General features: G+C 40.7%; 3 protein-coding genes and 1 pseudogene across 3 annotated transcripts; all 4 read left to right on the forward strand.

Annotated features, from left to right (window-relative positions):
* Positions 1-102: 102 nt before the first annotated feature.
* LOC149982756 (uncharacterized) lies at positions 103-2,557 on the forward strand (annotated as a pseudogene).
* A 297-nt stretch (positions 2,558-2,854) lies between these two features.
* LOC118964793 (uncharacterized) lies at positions 2,855-4,243 on the forward strand. Its single transcript, XM_090236924.1, has 2 exons — positions 2,855-3,497; positions 3,651-4,243. The coding sequence occupies exons 1-2, from the start codon at positions 2,983-2,985 to the stop codon at positions 3,673-3,675; spliced, it is 540 nt and encodes a 179-aa protein (XP_090093050.1). The 5' UTR covers positions 2,855-2,982; the 3' UTR covers positions 3,676-4,243.
* An 11,548-nt stretch (positions 4,244-15,791) lies between these two features.
* LOC149982757 (uncharacterized) lies at positions 15,792-18,457 on the forward strand. Its single transcript, XM_090236928.1, has 2 exons — positions 15,792-15,874; positions 16,200-18,457. Exons 1-2 carry the CDS (start codon positions 15,792-15,794, stop codon positions 17,095-17,097), a joined length of 981 nt encoding a protein of 326 aa, XP_090093054.1. The 3' UTR covers positions 17,098-18,457.
* Positions 17,548-18,972, forward strand: LOC149982758 (uncharacterized; the record flags this gene model as incomplete). The annotated part of the gene is made up of 1 exon (XM_090239253.1): positions 17,548-18,972. A coding segment is annotated over exon 1 (1,425 nt), but the record flags the coding sequence as incomplete, so codon positions are not given.
* Between the last annotated feature and the right edge of the window lie 20 nt (positions 18,973-18,992).

Consider the following 18,992-nt stretch of genomic DNA (forward strand, 5'->3'; position numbering starts at 1 on the left):
AGATATGACAACAAAAGAGATTCAATACAAAATCAAATTTGAAAGAGCGAAAGAAGCGTTTAGAAGACAGAATGAGAGAGTGAAACAGGTTAACCAAAATGTACTAGTGTTAGACAGAGAGGTTGTGAGAATGAAAGAAGAGATTAGATTGAAAGACGAGACTGAACCAGAGAGAACATTTGATAGAGACAGAGAGAGAGAAAATGATTGGAGACGAAGTGAAGAGGAGTTGAAAAATAGAGTGGAGAGAGAGATGGAGATGGAGACAGCCCTCATCAATGACAAAAATACGTCTGAATTGGAGGAAGTCTTCAAGAAAATCAAGGAACAGCAGATAGAATTAGAAAATATGGAAACAGACAAATATAAATGGAAACAGAACCAAATGGACATGGAGGAGAAGATGGAGGGTGAGCACAACAAACAGAAAGAGGTAGAAAGAAAGAGAATGGAGAAAATACCAAAACAGAGACAAGAAGAAGATGAGAAGAAGAAGGAGATGGAGAGAGAAGAAGAAGAGGAGAGACGCAAACAGAAGCACATAGAGATGGAAGAGGAAGAACGAGAGAGGGAGAAAGAGAGACAGAGACAGATCAGAAGACAGAGAATGGAGAAGAGACAGAAAATTATGGAAAGAGAAGAAGATAGACAGAAAGAGATTGAAAGAGAGCACGAAGAAGAAAGATGTAAACAGAAGCAAATAGAGATGGAAGAGGAAGAAAGAGAAAGGGAGAAAGAGAGACAGAGAGAGATCAAAAGGAAGAGAATGGAGAAGAGACAGAAAATTATGGAAAGAGAAGAAGAGAGACAGAGAGAGATTGAAAGAGAGATTGAAGAAGAAAGATGTAAACAGAAGCAAATAGAGATGGAAGAGGAAGAAAGAGAGAGGGAGAAAGAGAGACAGAGAGAGATCAAAAGAAAGATAATGGAAAAGAGACAAAAACATATCGAAAGAAAAGAAGAGAGACAGAAAGAGATTGAAAGAGAGCACGAAGAAGAAAGATGTAAACATAAGCAAATAGAGATGGAAGAGGAAGAACGAGAGAGGGAGAAAGAGAGACAGAGAGAGATCAAAAGAAAGAGAATGGAGAAGAGACAGAAAAACATGGAAAGAGAAGTGAGACAGAAAGAGATTGAAAGAGAGAATGAAGAACAACTATTTAAACAGAAGCAAATAGAGATGGAAGAGGAAGAAAGAGAAGAAGAGAGACAGAGAGAGATCAAAAGAGAGAATGAAGAAGAAAGATGTCAACAGAAGCAAATAGAGATGGAAGAGGAAGAAAGAGAAGAAGAGAGACAGAGAGCGATCGAAGAGAAAGAGAGACAGAGAGAGATTGGAGAGAAAGAAAGACGACAACAGCAAGAGGAGAGAAAGATCATGTTTGAGAGTGATCAAGAAGAAGAAAATATATGGAAACAGAAGCAAATTGACATGGAGGAGGGAAGAGAGAGGGAGAACAAGAGACAGAGAGAGATAGAAGAGATACACAGACGACAACAACAAGAGGAGAGACAGAAACAAAAGGAGAAGGAGAAAGAAAGGGAGAAAGACAATGACAATCAGAGAGAGATGGAATTAAAAGATCAGCAACAGAAAGAGATGGAGAAAGAAAAGATGATTATGAGAGAAAGGGAGGAAGCAGGAAGAAGAAAGGAAGGGCAGAAAAATATTTTGGGGGAAATTGAGGGACAGAATGAACTGGAGATAGAACAGGAGAGAGAGATGGAAGAAAAGCAGGAAGTGGTTAAGGAAGCAGAGGAAGAGTACAGGGAAAGAGAAGAGAGAGGAAAGGAAGTAAGCATGAAGAAACATGTAGTAGTTAATGTTAAAGCAAAAGCACGGGAAGTCTTCAATAGGCGTAAAGAGAGGAGGTTAGAAGTGTTGAAGGGGGAACGAGAACACATAGAAAGAGGACAACAAATCAGGAGGGAGAAGGAGGAAAGACGGCTGGAGATGGAAAGAAAACAGGAGAGGGCAAGACAACAAGAGGAGCAGGATAAAAAACGAGAGATTGAAATTGCTAGACAGAAAGAGGAGGAGAGGCAGAGAGAGGAAGAGAGAGAGGAGGAGAGAAAGAAAGCCATTAAATGCCTTTTATCTTTAATCAGAGAGAGAGAATAAATAATACAGGCAAAAAAAAGAGAGGAGATGGTGGAAGAGGAAAGAAGGGAGATCCTTGAGTACAAGAGGGGTGAGTTAGAGGAGGAAAAAGAAGATGACAAGGAGGACATTCTCCCACCCGATAAAAGTATCCGAAGGAGAGCCGTGGGCTGGGTGAATAAAAAATGGGAGAAGAGGAACCTCAGAAAGATAGAGAGAACGTATCAGAGAGAGGCTGAGGAGGGCCATAAGATCGTCCACATAGGTAAGACCTGTTTTCCCTCTACTTATGACATCATCCTCTTTAGTCTCCTCTACACACATTTGTTCCACACCAGTCATCATGTCGCATCATTGTTTCAATATAAAACTACTGTCCAAAGAATATGTTAGCTGACATGGCTCATTGAGTGACTGACTGACATAACAAGAAAAATACTGCTGATAACAACCACGTTTTTAAATGGTACCTTGTGTCATCTACTAGTCTAACTCTCAAGACTAAGTAGAGACCCAGAAAGAGTTCCTAAAAACACACACACAAAAACGTGTTTTGGGGGGATCCGGGGGCTACTAGTGGCCATGGGGCCCTAAGCGATCACATAAGCCCTGGCACTATACAAAGAATAGGTGCCATTCTGGACACATGTTCAACTTAGGGCCAGGTCAATTTGGGATGGGGATTATTGCACTTAATTCACAAATTCCATGCCTTGCTCAACTGAAAAGAGTAAATAATCAGTGAGATCCAATTGTGTTTTCTATTCTTCATTCCCTGTGTCCATTACATTTAAGTTGATACCAGATCCACTAAGTTGAATGTGAACTCTACTTCTTCTCCCCTCCCAGCCATCCCTGGACACACAAGGCTAACATCCACCATGACCCGGGCAGAGAGAGAGAGGGAGAAGAGGAAGGAGCTGCTGAAGGCTGAGGAGAGAAGGAAGAAGATGGAGGATTTCAATAAGCAGTGGAGAGAGCGGTCCCTGCTTAAAAAACAGACTCATCAACAACTGAAGGAGGAGAGGGAGAGGATGAAGGAAAACTACCTGGAGCAGATGAATCTGGAGGCTGATGCTCAAATCAACACCCGGTGTCTAACCACCCAACACAGCCACGATTACAACCACGGTCAGGAGTTGCCCGGGTGGGCCAATGGCCAACAAGTAAGCCAAGAGCCCACTGGATCTGCTGATGGCCACCAGGAAAGGCCAAGGAGGCAACAGGCATGGGCAGAGAACCAGGAGGGGAGTTCAGAGAACCAGCAGGAGGGGCCAGAGAACCATCAGGGGGGGCCAGACAGCCAGCAGCTAGAAGCTCCAGAAGAGGCTGAAACATCAGAGCGAATCTCCAAGACAAAGAAAAAGCCAAGCATCTGGAAGAAAATTAGGATGAGGTAAAGAATGTTTAAACATCTATTCATGTTTTACACTGTTAATATACATGTCATCACTTTAAAAAGTGACATTGTCCAACTGTGAGGGTTTAGTGTACATGCATCACACATGTAAATATATAGATACTTACCTGTCTCTGTGATGTCTTACAGCCTTCCTGACGTGCTGTCTGCCTAGAGCTGGAACTCGATGAAGCCACAGTTCCACTAATGTTACGTTGGTAATTAAAAGTGTCGCCCAATAATTCCTCCTCCTCTTTAAGTCATCGAGCCACATTTCCTCCTCAAAACATTATAGTCTCCTCAAGCCAGCAAGTATCCTCTTTATCAGGCAACAAACCATCAAAGGTCAGTGACCCTCCTCCCAAGAACAGAGACTCTCATCTGTATCCTAGTTAAATTCATCTCTGCTTACCACCTCTACAGTCCTAGAAAATATCCCAAAAATGGAAATGGTTTCAACAGAAGTCCTCCCCTCAGACCAGTGGCTCCACAGACCAGAGTTTCTCATCTTTATTCAAGTTGAATGCAACTCTGATCATTTCCACCACCTCTCCTGTTAAGGGGAGGTTCTGAAAAGGAGGTCTGGGAGGAGGTCTGCAGGTAGCCTGGACCGGACCGGTAGCAGCTAAGTTGCTGGCTCCATCCCCGGGCAGAGCTGCTCAAGTCAGGCCAGTGATGTTTGATGATGTCATTTTTGTTTGCAAAGTTTTACTCTTTAATAAAAGCATTTATTAAAAAAGCAATATTGTTGTTACGGTGTGGATTGTTTTGTTATTTATTAGAATTGAAACATCCAGTAGTCATGGTAGATGTTAGACTTTCAATGAGACACCTAACATTCCATCAGTTTGATACAATGTGTGACATGTTATATTAGAGAGGAGTCCTCTATACACATCTATTTTAGACCATAGGAGAAATATCAGATTGAAATAGCTTCTCTAAGAATCTGAGGAGAGAGCAACAGTAGACGCATCGTTAGCTCTCCCACCTCCAGTTCAGGTCATTCCACCAATTGAGTACCTTTTGGGGAGTGTAACTTTATATTTCACCTAATTCTAACATTCTGTCATAAAGAGCACATGTTCAACTTAATATAAAACATGTTTCCCATCTCAATAGTAACAAATACATACTATAGTAAGTGCCTATTAAGTGCCAAATAAAGTGACAGGGTTGACTGTAACAGAGTTGACTATTTCATCTAGAATCAACCATAGATCCCCATGTGACAGGGGGAATGGAATGCAAGCTTACCAAACACATGTAAATAGTTTAAACATTTCTAGACTGTCTATCTATAGGTAACAGGGTTGATACATTATTATTAAAAGATTAGTTCACCGTTTTTATTGGTGAATCAAAATTGGTTGATTCAATCATACATTGTTTTACAGTGGTGAAGTTAGCTTCATATTAAAGATTCAGACTTTGCTCTTCAATAATACCTCAAATAAAAAATATTTATATATCAATGTAATATTCTAACTCGTCTGATGATAGTGAATAAGTTAAACCCCTTGTTTTTACCATTCGGTGTCATATTCACTTTTTGGAGGTGAAATGTAGCTAAAAATGTGCCATCCTCTGCTCAGAGGGTTAAGGGACCGTCTTAAAACTGCATCGCATACAATTGCCTCTAAATGAAAAATATCAAAACCTTCTCAACGACATGACATAGAGATCTCAAACAAATTTGACACTGTAAAGAGACCTCTTTTCTCGAATGCAATTAGTTACATTATTTTTACTTCTGTAAAATCTACAAAATGTAAAATAAATCACTTTACAATAAAAACGTCAATATCTTCCCCTCCATATAACTTTCATGAATACAACCAACTGATATTGGTTCAGAGACCTCATGCCTCCAATCAATAGCAATAACTTTTGTATTTTTTGACTTTGGTGATATTCTACCAACTTAAATTGACTTCATATTAAAAATACTTTCTTAAAACGTCAATAACGTATCCGTTATTTTACCAGGTAAATTGACTGAGAATACGTTCTCATTTGCAGTAATGACCTGGGGAATAGTTACAGGGGAGAGGAGGGGATGAATGAGCTAATTGTAAACTGGGGATTATTAAGTGACTGAGATGGTTTGAGGGCCAGATTGGGAATTTAGCCAGGACACCGGGGTTAACACCTTTACTCTTACGATCAGTGTCATGGGATCTTTAATGACCTCAGAGAGTCAGGACACCTGTTTAACATCCCAGCCAAAAGACAACACCCTACACAGGGCAGTGTCCCCAATCACTGCCCTGGGGTATTGGGATATTTGTTTACTCTTTTAGGAAAGAGTGCCTCCTACTGGCCCTCCAACAGCATCTGGTCTCCCATCCAGGGACTGACCTAGACCAACCCTGCTTAACTTCAGAAGCAAGCCAGCAGTGGTATGCAGGGTGGTATGCTGCTGGCTATCATTGGTTCAGGAACCTCATCCCACTAATAAACGTCAATCACTTTCTGTATTTTTTTTTTACTTTATATTTTTTTAATGAATCACGTTTGGACTTTTGATCATTTCATAATAGCAATCTAGGACTGATGGTTTGGTTCTCTAAACTAGCAAGTATGTTGGTTTGTTACCAAGGCAACTACTGTAGCTATCTAGTAAACTTGCTAGCTACTTCAATGGATGTTGAACACATTTCTACCGGCAAATGTGTTAAATTATAGCCATGGTATAAAAGGGATAATCAACTCAGGGCTTTATGGAAAATAATGCAAGTCCATGGAAGGTCAGTTCCACAGTGTTCATTATTTACCATAGAACTCATAGTCCCTCGTTGATTATCCCTTACATCACTTTATGAGCTGGATTTGCCTTTCTTTGCAACAGTGGAAGCTGCTGAGGAGACGACGGCTCATAATAATGGTTGGAATGGAGTCCATGGAGTGGGATCAACCACATCAAAGATGTCAATTGACTTCATTCCAGACATTATTATGAGCTGTCTTCCCCTCAGCAGCCTCCACTGCTTTGCAATTAGTTTGTTCGTTTTCAGTTGTTAGCATTTAGCTAACAAAGTCTATGTGAATTTGCTATCGGTTTGTGCTAATTTGTTAGCATTCTAGTAATAGAGGGCAATAGGTTTTTCTTGTGTTTTTAGCACCCCCTCATGTGCTATGCCGGTAATACTGTAAACCCCGGTATGAGAGAAGGATGGTATGACAATATGAAAATCTGGATACTGCCCAAGCCTAATCACCACAACTACCTACCACAACTAGCTATCACAACTACCACACCTACTTATCCCAACTACCACAACTACCATGCCTATGTACCACAACCACCACACCTATCATCACCACAACTACAAAACCTACCATCACCAAACGTACCTAGCACAACCACCACACATATGTACCACAACTACCCCACCTACCAAACACAACCACCAAACCTACCTACCACAACTACCACATCGACCTACCACAACTATCCTACCCACCATCAACACACCTACAATCCACCAACACAACTATCACATCTACTATCATCAAACTTACCACACCTACCAAACTTACCACAACTACCTACCCAAACTACCACACCTATAATCACCATACCTACCATATCTATCATCACCAAACCTACCAAACTTACCTACCATCACCACTTCTCTCACACCTACATCACAAAACCTAACACACCTACCATACCTACCTTCACCAAACCATCCATCACCACACCTATCACACCTACTATCACCACACCTACCATCACCACACCTACCATAACCACAGCTACCTCATGTACCATCACCACACCCACCAAACCTACCTACCTATCTACCTACCACAACTACCTACCACAACTATCACACCTACCATCACCATACTTACCATTACACCTACCATCACCACACCCACCATACCTACCATCCATACACCTACCATCACCACACCTACAATCACTACACCTACCATCATCACATCTACCATAACCACACCTACCGTCACAACACCTACCGTCACCACACCTACCATCATCACATCTACCATAACCACACCTACCGTCACAACACCTACCGTCACCACACCTAACATCACCACACCTACCATCACCACACCTACCATCACAACACCTACCGTCACCTCACCTACCATCATCACATCTACCATAACCACACCTACCGTAACCACACCTACCATCACTACACTTACCATCACCACACCTACCATCACCACATCTACCATAATCACACCTACCATACCTACCGTCACACCTAACATCACCACACCTACCATCACCACACCTACAACCACTCCACTTACCATTACACCTACCATCTCACCTACCATCAACACACCTACCATCTCACCTACTATCACCACACCTACCATCCCCACACCCACCATACCTACCATCCACACACCTACTATCACCACACCTACGATAACTACCACCACCGTCATACAAACCTTCACCACACCTACCATCACCACACCTGCAATCACCCACCTACCACACCTACCATCATCACATCCTCCATCACCACACCTACCATCACCACACCTATCACACCTACCATCCCTACCATCACCACACTTACCATCATTACACCTACCATCCCTACAATCATTACACCTACCATCCCAACAATCACCACACCTACCATAATAAATGTGGATAGGTATGCTGCTTCATTCAATGATGACGGTATTGTAGAAGGTAGATACAGGAGTAGCCTATAGTCTACAATAATAACGTCATTGAATGTACTATAGTATCATTTATTTAATTGATGAATGAAATTGTAAATAGGCTCCTTCATTCAGTGAATACTGGATGTCTTTCTATCTCTGGGAGTATGTTAATGAAGGCTTTTCAGCTGTTGAACTATGGCAATGTCCAACAAATGTCTAAATCTTTCTTTCTTTTAGTCAACAAGTGATGAGCCAGAGCAACCAATCAACGTCACTCCAGCTGTTCTACCCACCACCCCCACTGCTCTTCCTCCACCACCAACCTCATCCTCTTCTCCTGTTCAACTAATTTGCCGCCCCACTAGAAAGGACTGTACATACAATTGAAGTCGGAAGTTTAAATACACTTAGGTTGGAGTCGTTAAAACAAATTTTTCAACCACTCCACAAATTTCTTGTTAACAAACTATAGTTTTGGCAAGATGTTTAGGACATCTAAAGTTATTTTTTCCCCAAAAATGTGCCGACAGATTATTTCACTTATGATTAACTGTATCACAATTTCAGTGGGTCAGAAGTTTACATAAACTAAGTTGAATGTGCATTTAAACAGCTTGGAAAATTCCAGAAAATGATGTCATGGCTTTAGAAGCTTCTGATAGGCTAATTGACATAATTTGAGGCAATTGGAGGTGTACCTGTGGATGTATTTCAAGGCATACCTTAAAAACTCAGTGCCTCTTTGCTTGACATCATGGGAAAATCGAAAGAAATCAGCCAAGACCTCAGGAAAAAAAATTGTAGACCTCCACAAGTCTGGTTCATCCTTGGGAGCAAGTTCCAAACGCCTGAAGGTACCACATTCATCTGTACAAACAATAGTACGCAAGTATAAACACCATGGGACCACTCAGCTGTCATACCGCTCAGGAAGGAGACGTGTTCTGTCTCCTAGAGATGAACATACGTTGGTGCAAAACAAAACGTGAAAATCAATCCCAGAACAACAGCAAAGGACTTTGTGACGTAGCTGGAGGAAACAGGTACAGAAATATCTTTATCCACAGTAAAACGAGTCGACATAACCTGAAAGGCCCTCAGCAAGGAAGAAGCCACTGCTCCAAAACCACCATAGAAAAGCCAGACAACGGTTTGCAACTGCACATGTAGACAAAGATCGTACTTTTTGGAGAAATGTCCTCTGGTCTGATGAAACAAAAATTGTTCTAAAATTCACCAAATTTATTGTGGGAAGCTTGTGGAAGGCTACCCGAAACGTTTGACACAAGTTAAACAATTTAAAGGGAATGCTACCAAATACTAATTGAGTGTATTTAAACTTATGACCCACTAGGAATGTGATGAAAGAAATAAAAGCTGAAATAAATCATTCTTTGTCCTATTATTCTGACAATTCACATTCTTAAAAGAAAGTGGTGATCCTAACTGACCTAAGACAGGGAATCTTTACTTGGATTAAATGTCAGGAATTGTGAAAAACTCTGTTTAAATATATTTGGCTAAGGTGTATGTAAACTCCCGACATCAACTGTACATACCCCTGTGCCCATCTCATTGCAATATGGTCCATCCAGGGCCTCAGCTGGGCGCCTACAATGTGAGAAATGTAAACAAGATGCTATAATAGTGTGTGTGTGGTTTGAGCTCCAAGAAAAGACATGAGTGTGATGTGCCCCTCTGTTTTAATGTTGAAATGCCATGAATGGAAGATGACAAAGGAGATAGTGATGAGGTTGAGAACATCCAGTATGAAAATAAAGACCTCTTGGGATCTAAAATGAGTGTGGGGGCCCTCTAGTGTCTCCTTTCTGTCCGTTTGAGGATACTACAGTCACCCCTGGTGGAGGATCTTGGAACACTGCTATTTAAGAGGTTGATGAAAACCTTCAACGGTGGTGGTGCTATGTTGCATGTTATCTTGAATACCAATCAGCAGTTTGAGGACAGAATGAAATGGTGTAAACTTAACAGGTTGAACTTGTTGAGGACACTCTTCTAAAAAGGGGTTCCAACAGGGTTCTAGGGTAGAACCCTCTGTGGAATGGAGCCCAAAAGTGTTCTACCTAGGCACAGAAGGGGTTCTACCTGGAACCAAAAAGGATTCTCCTGTGGGGACAGAGGAATAATCCTTTTAGGTTGTAGAAAGCACCTTGTTCTTAGTGTAGGTCTATATTGCAGTGGTGGTTCAGTGGTTTTCTGCAATAAAATAAATGGTTCATTGGTGGTGGGGAGTTAAGATGATCTGAAATAATATGAAACACTTTTAGCCCACATTTACAAGCAGGCAAAGTAACCTATGTGTGCTGAGGCATGTGTGATCACTCAACATTGACAGAAAAAGACATGCTCACATGTAAACAAAAGACAACATGTGTCTAACTTGCACCGTTATGCAATTATTAAGAGACTAGATACAAACAGCTAATCCTGGCTACCAATGTTCTAGCATTCATTTATTGAAGATAGCCAGTGGTGTAAAGTACTTAAGTACAACTACTTTAAAGTACTTCTTAAGTCGTTTTTGTATCTGTACTGTATTTTACTATTTATATTGTGGCCAACTTTTACTTTTACTTCCCTACATTCCTAAAGAAAATAATGTACTTTTTACTCCACACATTTTCCATGACATCAAAAAGTACTTGTTACATTTTGACAGGAAAATGGTCCAATTTACACAATTATCAAGAGAACATCCCTGGTCACCCCTACTGCCTCTGATCTGGAGGACTCACTAAACAGAGAACATCCCTGGTCATCCCTACTGCCTCTGATCTGGAGGACTCACTAAACAGAGAACATCCCTGGTCATCCCTACTGCCTCTGATCTGGAGGACTCACTAAACAGAGAACATCCCTGGTCATCCCTACTGCCTCTGATCTGGAGGACTCACTAAACAGAGAACATCCCTGGTCACCCCTACTGCCTCTGATCTGGAGGACTCACTAAACAGAGAACATCCCTGGTCACCCCTACTGCCTCTGATCTGGAGGACTCACTAAACAGAGAACATCCCTGGTCACCCCTACTGCCTCTGATCTGGAGGACTCACTAAACAGAGAACATCCCTGGTCATCCCTACTGCCTCTGATCTGGAGGACTCACTAAACAGAGAACATCCCTGGTCATCTCTTACTGCCTCTGATCTGGTGGACTCACTAAACAGAGAACATCCCTGGTCATCCCTACTGCCTCTGATCTGGCGGACTCACTAAACACAGAAGCTTCGTTTGTAAATAATATCTGAGTGTTGGAGTGTTCCTCTGGCTATCAGCAAATACATTTAAAAAAAAGAAAATTGTACCATCTGGTTTGATTAATATAAGGATTTTTAAATGTACTTTTACTTTTGATACTTCAGTATATTTAAAATGAAATACTTTTAGACTTTTACTCAAGTAGTATTTCACTGGGGGACTCTCACTTTTACTTGGGTCATTTTCTATTAAGGTATCTTTACTTTTACTCAAGTAGTATTTTACTGGGTGACTCTCACTTTTACTTGGGTCATTTTCTATTAAGGTATCTTTACTTTTACTCAAGTATGACAATTGAGTACTTTTTCCACCACTGAGGCAAGCAGATCAGAGATGTCAAGGTGGCACCCAAGCATATGCCATGTGTATATGTGCAACATACAAATATGTATGGTCATATTCTTTATGTTTTACTTCATTTGTTATCTGATGGATCCATCCCTTGTATCATTTTCTAGGCCTCCCAGGTATTTTCATTTAAAGTAATGTATATGATTACTGCTGCTAGGGGGAGCTGTGACGTCAATGGGGGGCGTTAGTGAGATCGTGAGGTCTTAGAGGTTTCTTCTTCAATCTTGGAGAATGCCTACTACTGAAAACTAATAACATTTCTCCGTCTCATCATTTTACCCTATTAATTCAGTTACGAAATGTGCAAAAGTCCAATATGACTATCAGTACATTGAGGTAACATGGTTAACTACATAGTCCATGAGTTTGGTCACATTTGAAGGCAATTGAAGGGAGTTTTAACAGAGTGATAAACCGGTTGGTATTTCCCCATTGTAAGTAATGGAGGTTGGCTAGGTTGCTAATGGTTTACATGTAAGAGAAGGGAACAAGATGGCGTCTGAACTTTCTGTACTTTGTTTCAACAAAGTTTTAGATCCTATTTGTTTTATTTTCTATCAAAGACTCAGTTTAGTTCAGGTAATATATGTAAATATGTGATGTCTCGATAAAATGTGTTGATATTTCTACAAAAATAGCATTTAACAGTTCTCTAGCTTGATGCTAACCATATTTAGCGTGGCTAAGCGCTAGCTAGCTCTAGGCTAGTTGATTTCAGTCAACATCAGCTTACATGTTAGTGGTTTATAATATAATGGTTGTATCACCGTTTAGCACAGGTCTCCAGTAATGTATAGCTTTTTCCAAATTGACACTGATAGTACAGTGAGTTATATATAATGTGAATGTGTAGATGTGTGGTGATAGTATTTTAACCTCAGACCTTTTATTTTTTTGATACTGGAATATGAAATGTGGAGATGTAATGCAACAATAGAGTTGTAATGGATCCTTGGTTTTGATGCAGCGACCAATTTGGCAACGGAATTATGAGTTGTAATCACTTAATAATTCACAAACAAAATACACATCAGAAAAATCACTAGAACTAATTGTTAGCTCCACCACTACTTGTTACTTCTGTGAACTTTCATTATCCCCCCTCCTCACAAAGACAAATGTGAAAATATCTTGAAGTTATGTGGGGTTTTGGTAACAGAATTACAAGGCACAAGACAATATTACCAAAACGATTTCTCCAAACCCAAATGTAAGTGTTGATATTAGTAGTCAGGGGTCTTTATGTCAACATGATTCTGTTTTTATGTAGTTCTGATATTGGACCTCTTAAGACTTTTTCTGCTAATCTTTTCTAAGATCCCTTTTCCATCTGTTGACCCAGAAATCAAAGCCTTCACTGGTTGAAAAATGTTTCTAGAATTACATTTACCAAAAATATACACTCTTAGATTTCATTTCACACCCAATTACACATGCTCCTATGAACGTCATAATTGGTGCTCAAATCAAATCTAATTTTACTCGTCACAACACATGGTTAGTAGATGTTATTGTGACTGTAGCGAAATGCTTGTGCTTCTAGTTCCGACAGTGCAGTATTATCTAACAAGTAATATCTAACCATTTCACAACAAATACCTAATAGACAATCCTTTTACATGGAAATGCCCTACTGTACCTCTAGAGATACTATCCATCCCCAACTAGTAATAAAGTGGTCGGGCTGGTTGCTACTGGCCTCTCCAGCTTCAGGCTGAATCACACCCATGATGAGAGGAGGTTTACTGGACACACAGGGAGAAACTACAGTCTGAATCCCACCCATGATGAGAGGAGGTTTACTGGACATACAGGGAGAAACTACAGTCTGAATCCCACCCATGATGAGAGGAGGTTTACTGGACATACAGGGAGAAACTACAGTCTGAATCCCACCCATGATGAGAGGAGGTTTACTGGACATACAGGGAGAAACTACAGTCTGAATCCCACCCATGATGAGAGGAGGTTTACTGGACACACAGGGAGAAACTACAGTCTGAATCACACCCATGATGAGATTACCTTTAAGGCATAAGGGTTTGGTTATTGTTAGGGTTAATGTTAGGGTTAAGGTTAGGGTTAGGGTTAAGGTTAGAGTCCGTTTTATGTTTTGGCCAGACGGGCTGTCAATGGGATGTTGGTCAGAAAAGTCCATTTAAAAACAGTCATTGCGTCATGTTTAGAGAGAAGATCTGCACAAGGGCATAAAGTTTAAGATATAGCAAGAAAGGACAATATGGTGCAAGGTAGCCAGAGTGGAATCAAAAGTCATAGGCCTAATCATCAATCAAATATGAAATATAAAACCAAAATATAATCTACATATAAAGACAACATGTCATCTACATGTGTTATAGAATAGCTCCCTTCTCACATCCCAGGTCATGTTTGGACTGGAACGTGACAACTCAACGGGCTATGCGCATCTCCCCAATAGCCTACAGAAAACTTTCCTGACTGCAATGTCATTAATGTGACCGATATGTACAGTATAATAAGCATAGTGAAGAAGGAAAAGATCCCACCTCTGACGCACAGCAGAGACATCACTGCTGAGATTTCCCCTGGAGCAAGAGTCCCTCAAGAATTTAAAAACAGTCATTGCGTTACAATGAATGTCCTCCCCAAACGCTTGTTGCATCGTGAACTATCCTTCCAGTCCCTTGGGAGTTCATCGGATGGATGATGCGCCGCTGCCATTTACTTGGATGACAAGTTGGACGAACGCTCCTCCAGCTCACGATACGAAATGGTGGAGAACTACAGTGTGGTGATGTGTCGTTCACGAACGAACGGCTCTTTTTGAACGGATCTTTTTGTTGAACCTCGGGAACCGAATTGCATCGGTGAAAGAGCCATTCATCTGGCTCTATGATTTGCAAACTGCTACTACTGCTTGTTGAGCTCAGAACAACGTTTTTCTGTAGATAAATTACAACATCATTATCTAAAGGGGGTGAATCCTCACTGCAGAAATAATAAATAGTGGGGAGAGAGTTGTGATTGTCTGTTTGTTTGTACAGTTATGGCTGTAATGTTATTATTTTGTGTTCTCACTAAACACCCACATTTGTATTTGTGTGGGAAATGTTTGTAGGCTATGGTTGCTGTTTGTATTTCATTGAACTTTAGGCCCATACAAAGACAAATCACACAACATAGAATTCAAAATAACCCTAGGCAAAAATACACGAAATAAAAGTCAAGTGAAAATAGTTATAAATGACTTTATCAATTATTAGTAGCTAAACATTATCGACTTTTGGACACTGATGCGCAGGAGAACCCCTAGCTGTCAATCAAGCAGGCGCGGTGAACGGATTATGACGCTCAAGCGTTCCAAATGACGCAACAATACAGCTCCAGACCAGAGAAAGTTAATGCCGAGGATATTATTCGGTTCAACACTAAAACTGAGGTTTGACACGTGTGATTTGAGGTGAGTCAAATATTTACAAAAGTTTACAATACATTAACCATCCGCTTCGTTATTTCTGTTGCTATCAATCACTCCATCTGTATCTACTCTTCTGTCTGTCTGTCGGACTATCTGAATTGTCTGTGTACTGTCTAGCCACCATATGCCAGAAAGGTTCTTTCACATAGGCTCATATTCACAAAGTCTCATAGAAGGAGTGCTGATCAATAATCAGTTTGGTCTTTTAAATTAAACTGAATACATTTTGATGGACAGGAGGCGACCTGATCCTAGATCAGCACTCCTACCCTGAAACACTTTGTGAACACAATCCAGGTGTACTGTGATGAGGTATTATTATATTAGTTGTGCTGATGCATGATGGGTTGTAGGCTAGAGCTTGAGGACTCAACTCTGAAGACTGTTTCTGAATTCACTGACCTGGTGAGTAAATGTTGTGTACAATGGCACCATCTAGTGACAGAAACATAGAAACACACATTGTTGCTGAACGAAGGCATCTCTTTATTTTCCAGAAATAAAACGTGTAGACCTTTCCTGCAGGCTCTGACGAGATGGACACCTCTTCTTCTTCTGGACGATCTCCGTCTCCTACTGGGACTGTCTTCTTACCCCCTCCTATCATGTGGAACAGTCTGTAAGTCATTCATCACATAACCTAGCTCTGGTCCAGGGCATTATGTGCGGCTTGCTGAAGGAAGGCTCAGTGTCTGCAAGCTGTACGTAACGCCCTGGACCAGAGTGACACATTACCCACCTCTGGCCATCATGGACAGTCAACTCATCACATTCACGTACTGTAAGTCACAGTTGTGTGATTTGTGTTATTAAAGTATTAATTGATTATTATTAAAGTATTAAAGTATTATTAATTGAGCAGAAGTTAAATTATTATTTTAATGTTGTAGTAAATTGTCTGAGTTCACTTCCTAAATAATGTGTTGACATTCCTTTGCTCCCAGCTACAAGCAGGCAGAGATGGAGGTTTACTTCCCGAGAGAAGAGAAGAAGACCTGTACAGAGAAGGAAGCCCACATGCTTGAGTTGATGGGGAAGGATCGAACGATCCGAAATCAGAAGAAGGAGATGGGCAGACTTCAAGTGTGCCTCTGGGAGGAGGAAAAGAAGAAGAGGAATGGTGGAACAGAGAAGGACAAGATCATTGAACAATTAGAGTCTGAGACAGACCATCTCCGAGCCCTTTTAAAAGACGAAAAGAGGAGAAGAAGAGTAGAAAGGGGTATCATGAAAGAGTGGAAGGCTGAGATCCTGAGACTGAGGGAGGCAGAGAGCCAGAGGGAGGCAGAGAGCCAGAGGGAGGCAGAGAGCCAGAGAGAGGAAGAGAGCCAGAGAGAGGCAGAGAGAGAGAGAGATGCAGAGAGAGAGGCAGAGAGAAAGAGAGAAGCAGAGAGACAGAGAGAAGCAGAGAGACAGAGGGAGGCAGAGAGACAGAGGGAGGCAGAGAGACAGAGAGAGGCAGAGAGACAGAGAGAAGCAGAGAGACAGAGAGAAGCAGAGAGACAGAGGGAAGCAGAGAGAGCCACAGAAGCAATGGAATACCAGAGAAAACTGCAGGAGATCCACAGACTCAAACAACTGCTGGATCTACTGATGGTGGACCTACAACTGGCCCACGTAAGACATGTCATTGTTATTATTAAAAGGCAGTGTATATTTACCCAGCTGAAAATGAATAGTGGCAGACAGCGGTACGCTAACCCAATGTTAACTTTTATTCCTTTCCTTAACCCTTACCTTAACCTCACTGAAACTATACCTAACCTTTACCTTAACCCAACCCTAGGTCCTGAACCTAACCTTCATTTATCTCAACCCCTATGCCTTTCTTCTGCCGGTTGAATATCCACTTCCTTATTAACGTCATTACTGTTGTTGTTGTTGATAACTGTATCTGTGCAGGTTGTAAATAACTGCATTAGTGAAACATCATTTGTAGGAGTAATTTCTACAAGCATAAACATCAGAGGCAACATTGTTGTAACATTACACAAATTGTAACAGGAATTTCTCAAACCCCTAACTGAATGGGCAAGAAGGTTGTGTGTTTGTATTTGTACACATTTGGACATAATTGATTCCATAAAATGTCTCAGAATTTTTTCAAACCCTGTCAATACATTAATTGACAATGAATTGTCCAGATGAATTGATCAACATGACCCTGCTATTGATGTTGTCCAGTGTTTGATTCAATTACCTAGCTCTAGATTGTATTTCTGTGTATCATTCTCTGCAAATCCTTTGAAAGTATGTCTTGGTAATAGATTATCACTAATTTAACCTTTTAAAATGAAGCAAGAGATTGAGAGATTGAGGCTATGGCAGGAAGTCATGGAGGAGCAGCGACCAAGACTGGCCTGGAACAACAAACCTATTGAAACAGGAAGAGAGAGGGAAAGAGAGAGGGAAAAAGAGAGAGAAAGGGAGATGGAAAGGAAGAGAAAAGCAGAATTGGAAAGTCAAGAAATGAAGAAGAAAGTGGAACAGGCAGAAGAAACGATAAAAGCGTTAGAACGAGAGATTGAGAGATTGAAAGAGATTGAGAAGGAAATCATATTTGAAAGAGAAAGAGACATGCGTATTGCAGAGAATGAGAAAGTCAAACTGGTCAACGAAAAGGTAAAAGAGTTAGAGAGAGAGGTTGAGAGACTGAAAGAAGATATGACAACAAAAGAGATTCAATACAAAATCAAATTTGAAAGAGTGAAAGAAGCGTTTAGAAGACAGAATGAGAGAGTGAAACAGGTTAACCAAAATGTACTAGTGTTAGACAGAGAGGTTGTGAGAATGAAAGAAGAGATTAGATTGAAAGACGAGACTGAACCAGAGAGAACATTTGATAGAGACAGAGAGAGAGAAAATGATTGGAGACGAAGTGAAGAGGAGTTGAAAAATAGAGTGGAGAGAGAGATGGAGATGGAGACAGCCCTCATCAATGACAAAAAGACGTCTGAATTGGAGGAAGTCTTCAAGAAAATCAAGGAACAGCAGATAGAATTAGAAAATATGGAAACAGACAAATATAAATGGAAACAGAACCAAATGGACATGGAGGAGAAGATGGAGGGTCAGCACAACAAACAGAAAGAGGTAGAAAGAAAGAGAATGGAGAAAATACCAAAACAGAGACAAGAAGAAGATGAGAAGAAGAAGGAGATGGAGAGAGAAGAAGAGGAGAGACGCAAACAGAAGCACATAGAGATGGAAGAGGAAGAAAGAGAGAGGGAGAAAGAGAGACAGAGAGAGATCAAAAGGAAGAGAATGGAGAAGAGACAGAAAATTATGGAAAGAGAAGAAGAGAGACAGAGAGAGATTGAAAGAGAGATTGAAGAAGAAAGATGTAAACAGAAGCAAATAGAGATGGAAGAGGAAGAACGAGAAAGGGAGAAAGAGAGACAGAGAGAGATCAAAAGGAAGAGAATGGAGAAGAGACAGAAAATTATGGAAAGAGAAGAAGAGAGACAGAGAGAGATTCAAAGAGAGATTGAAGAAGAAAGATGTAAACAGAAGCAAATAGAGATGGAAGAGAAAGAAAGAGAAGAGAGACAGAGAGAGATTGAAAGAGAGCACGAAGAAGAAAGATGTAAACAGAAGCAAATAGAGATGGAAGAGAAAGAAAGAGAAGAGAGACAGAGAGAGATTGAAAGAGAGCACGAAGAAGAAAGATGTAAACAGAAGCAAATAGAGATGGAAGAGAAAGAAAGAGAAGAAGAGAGACAGAGAGAGATTGAAAG

The sequence above is a fragment of the Oncorhynchus mykiss genome, chromosome 6 (assembly GCF_057628025.1).
Source record: "Oncorhynchus mykiss isolate SJ-2025 chromosome 6, ASM5762802v1, whole genome shotgun sequence".
Lineage (NCBI taxonomy): Eukaryota > Metazoa > Chordata > Actinopteri > Salmoniformes > Salmonidae > Oncorhynchus > Oncorhynchus mykiss.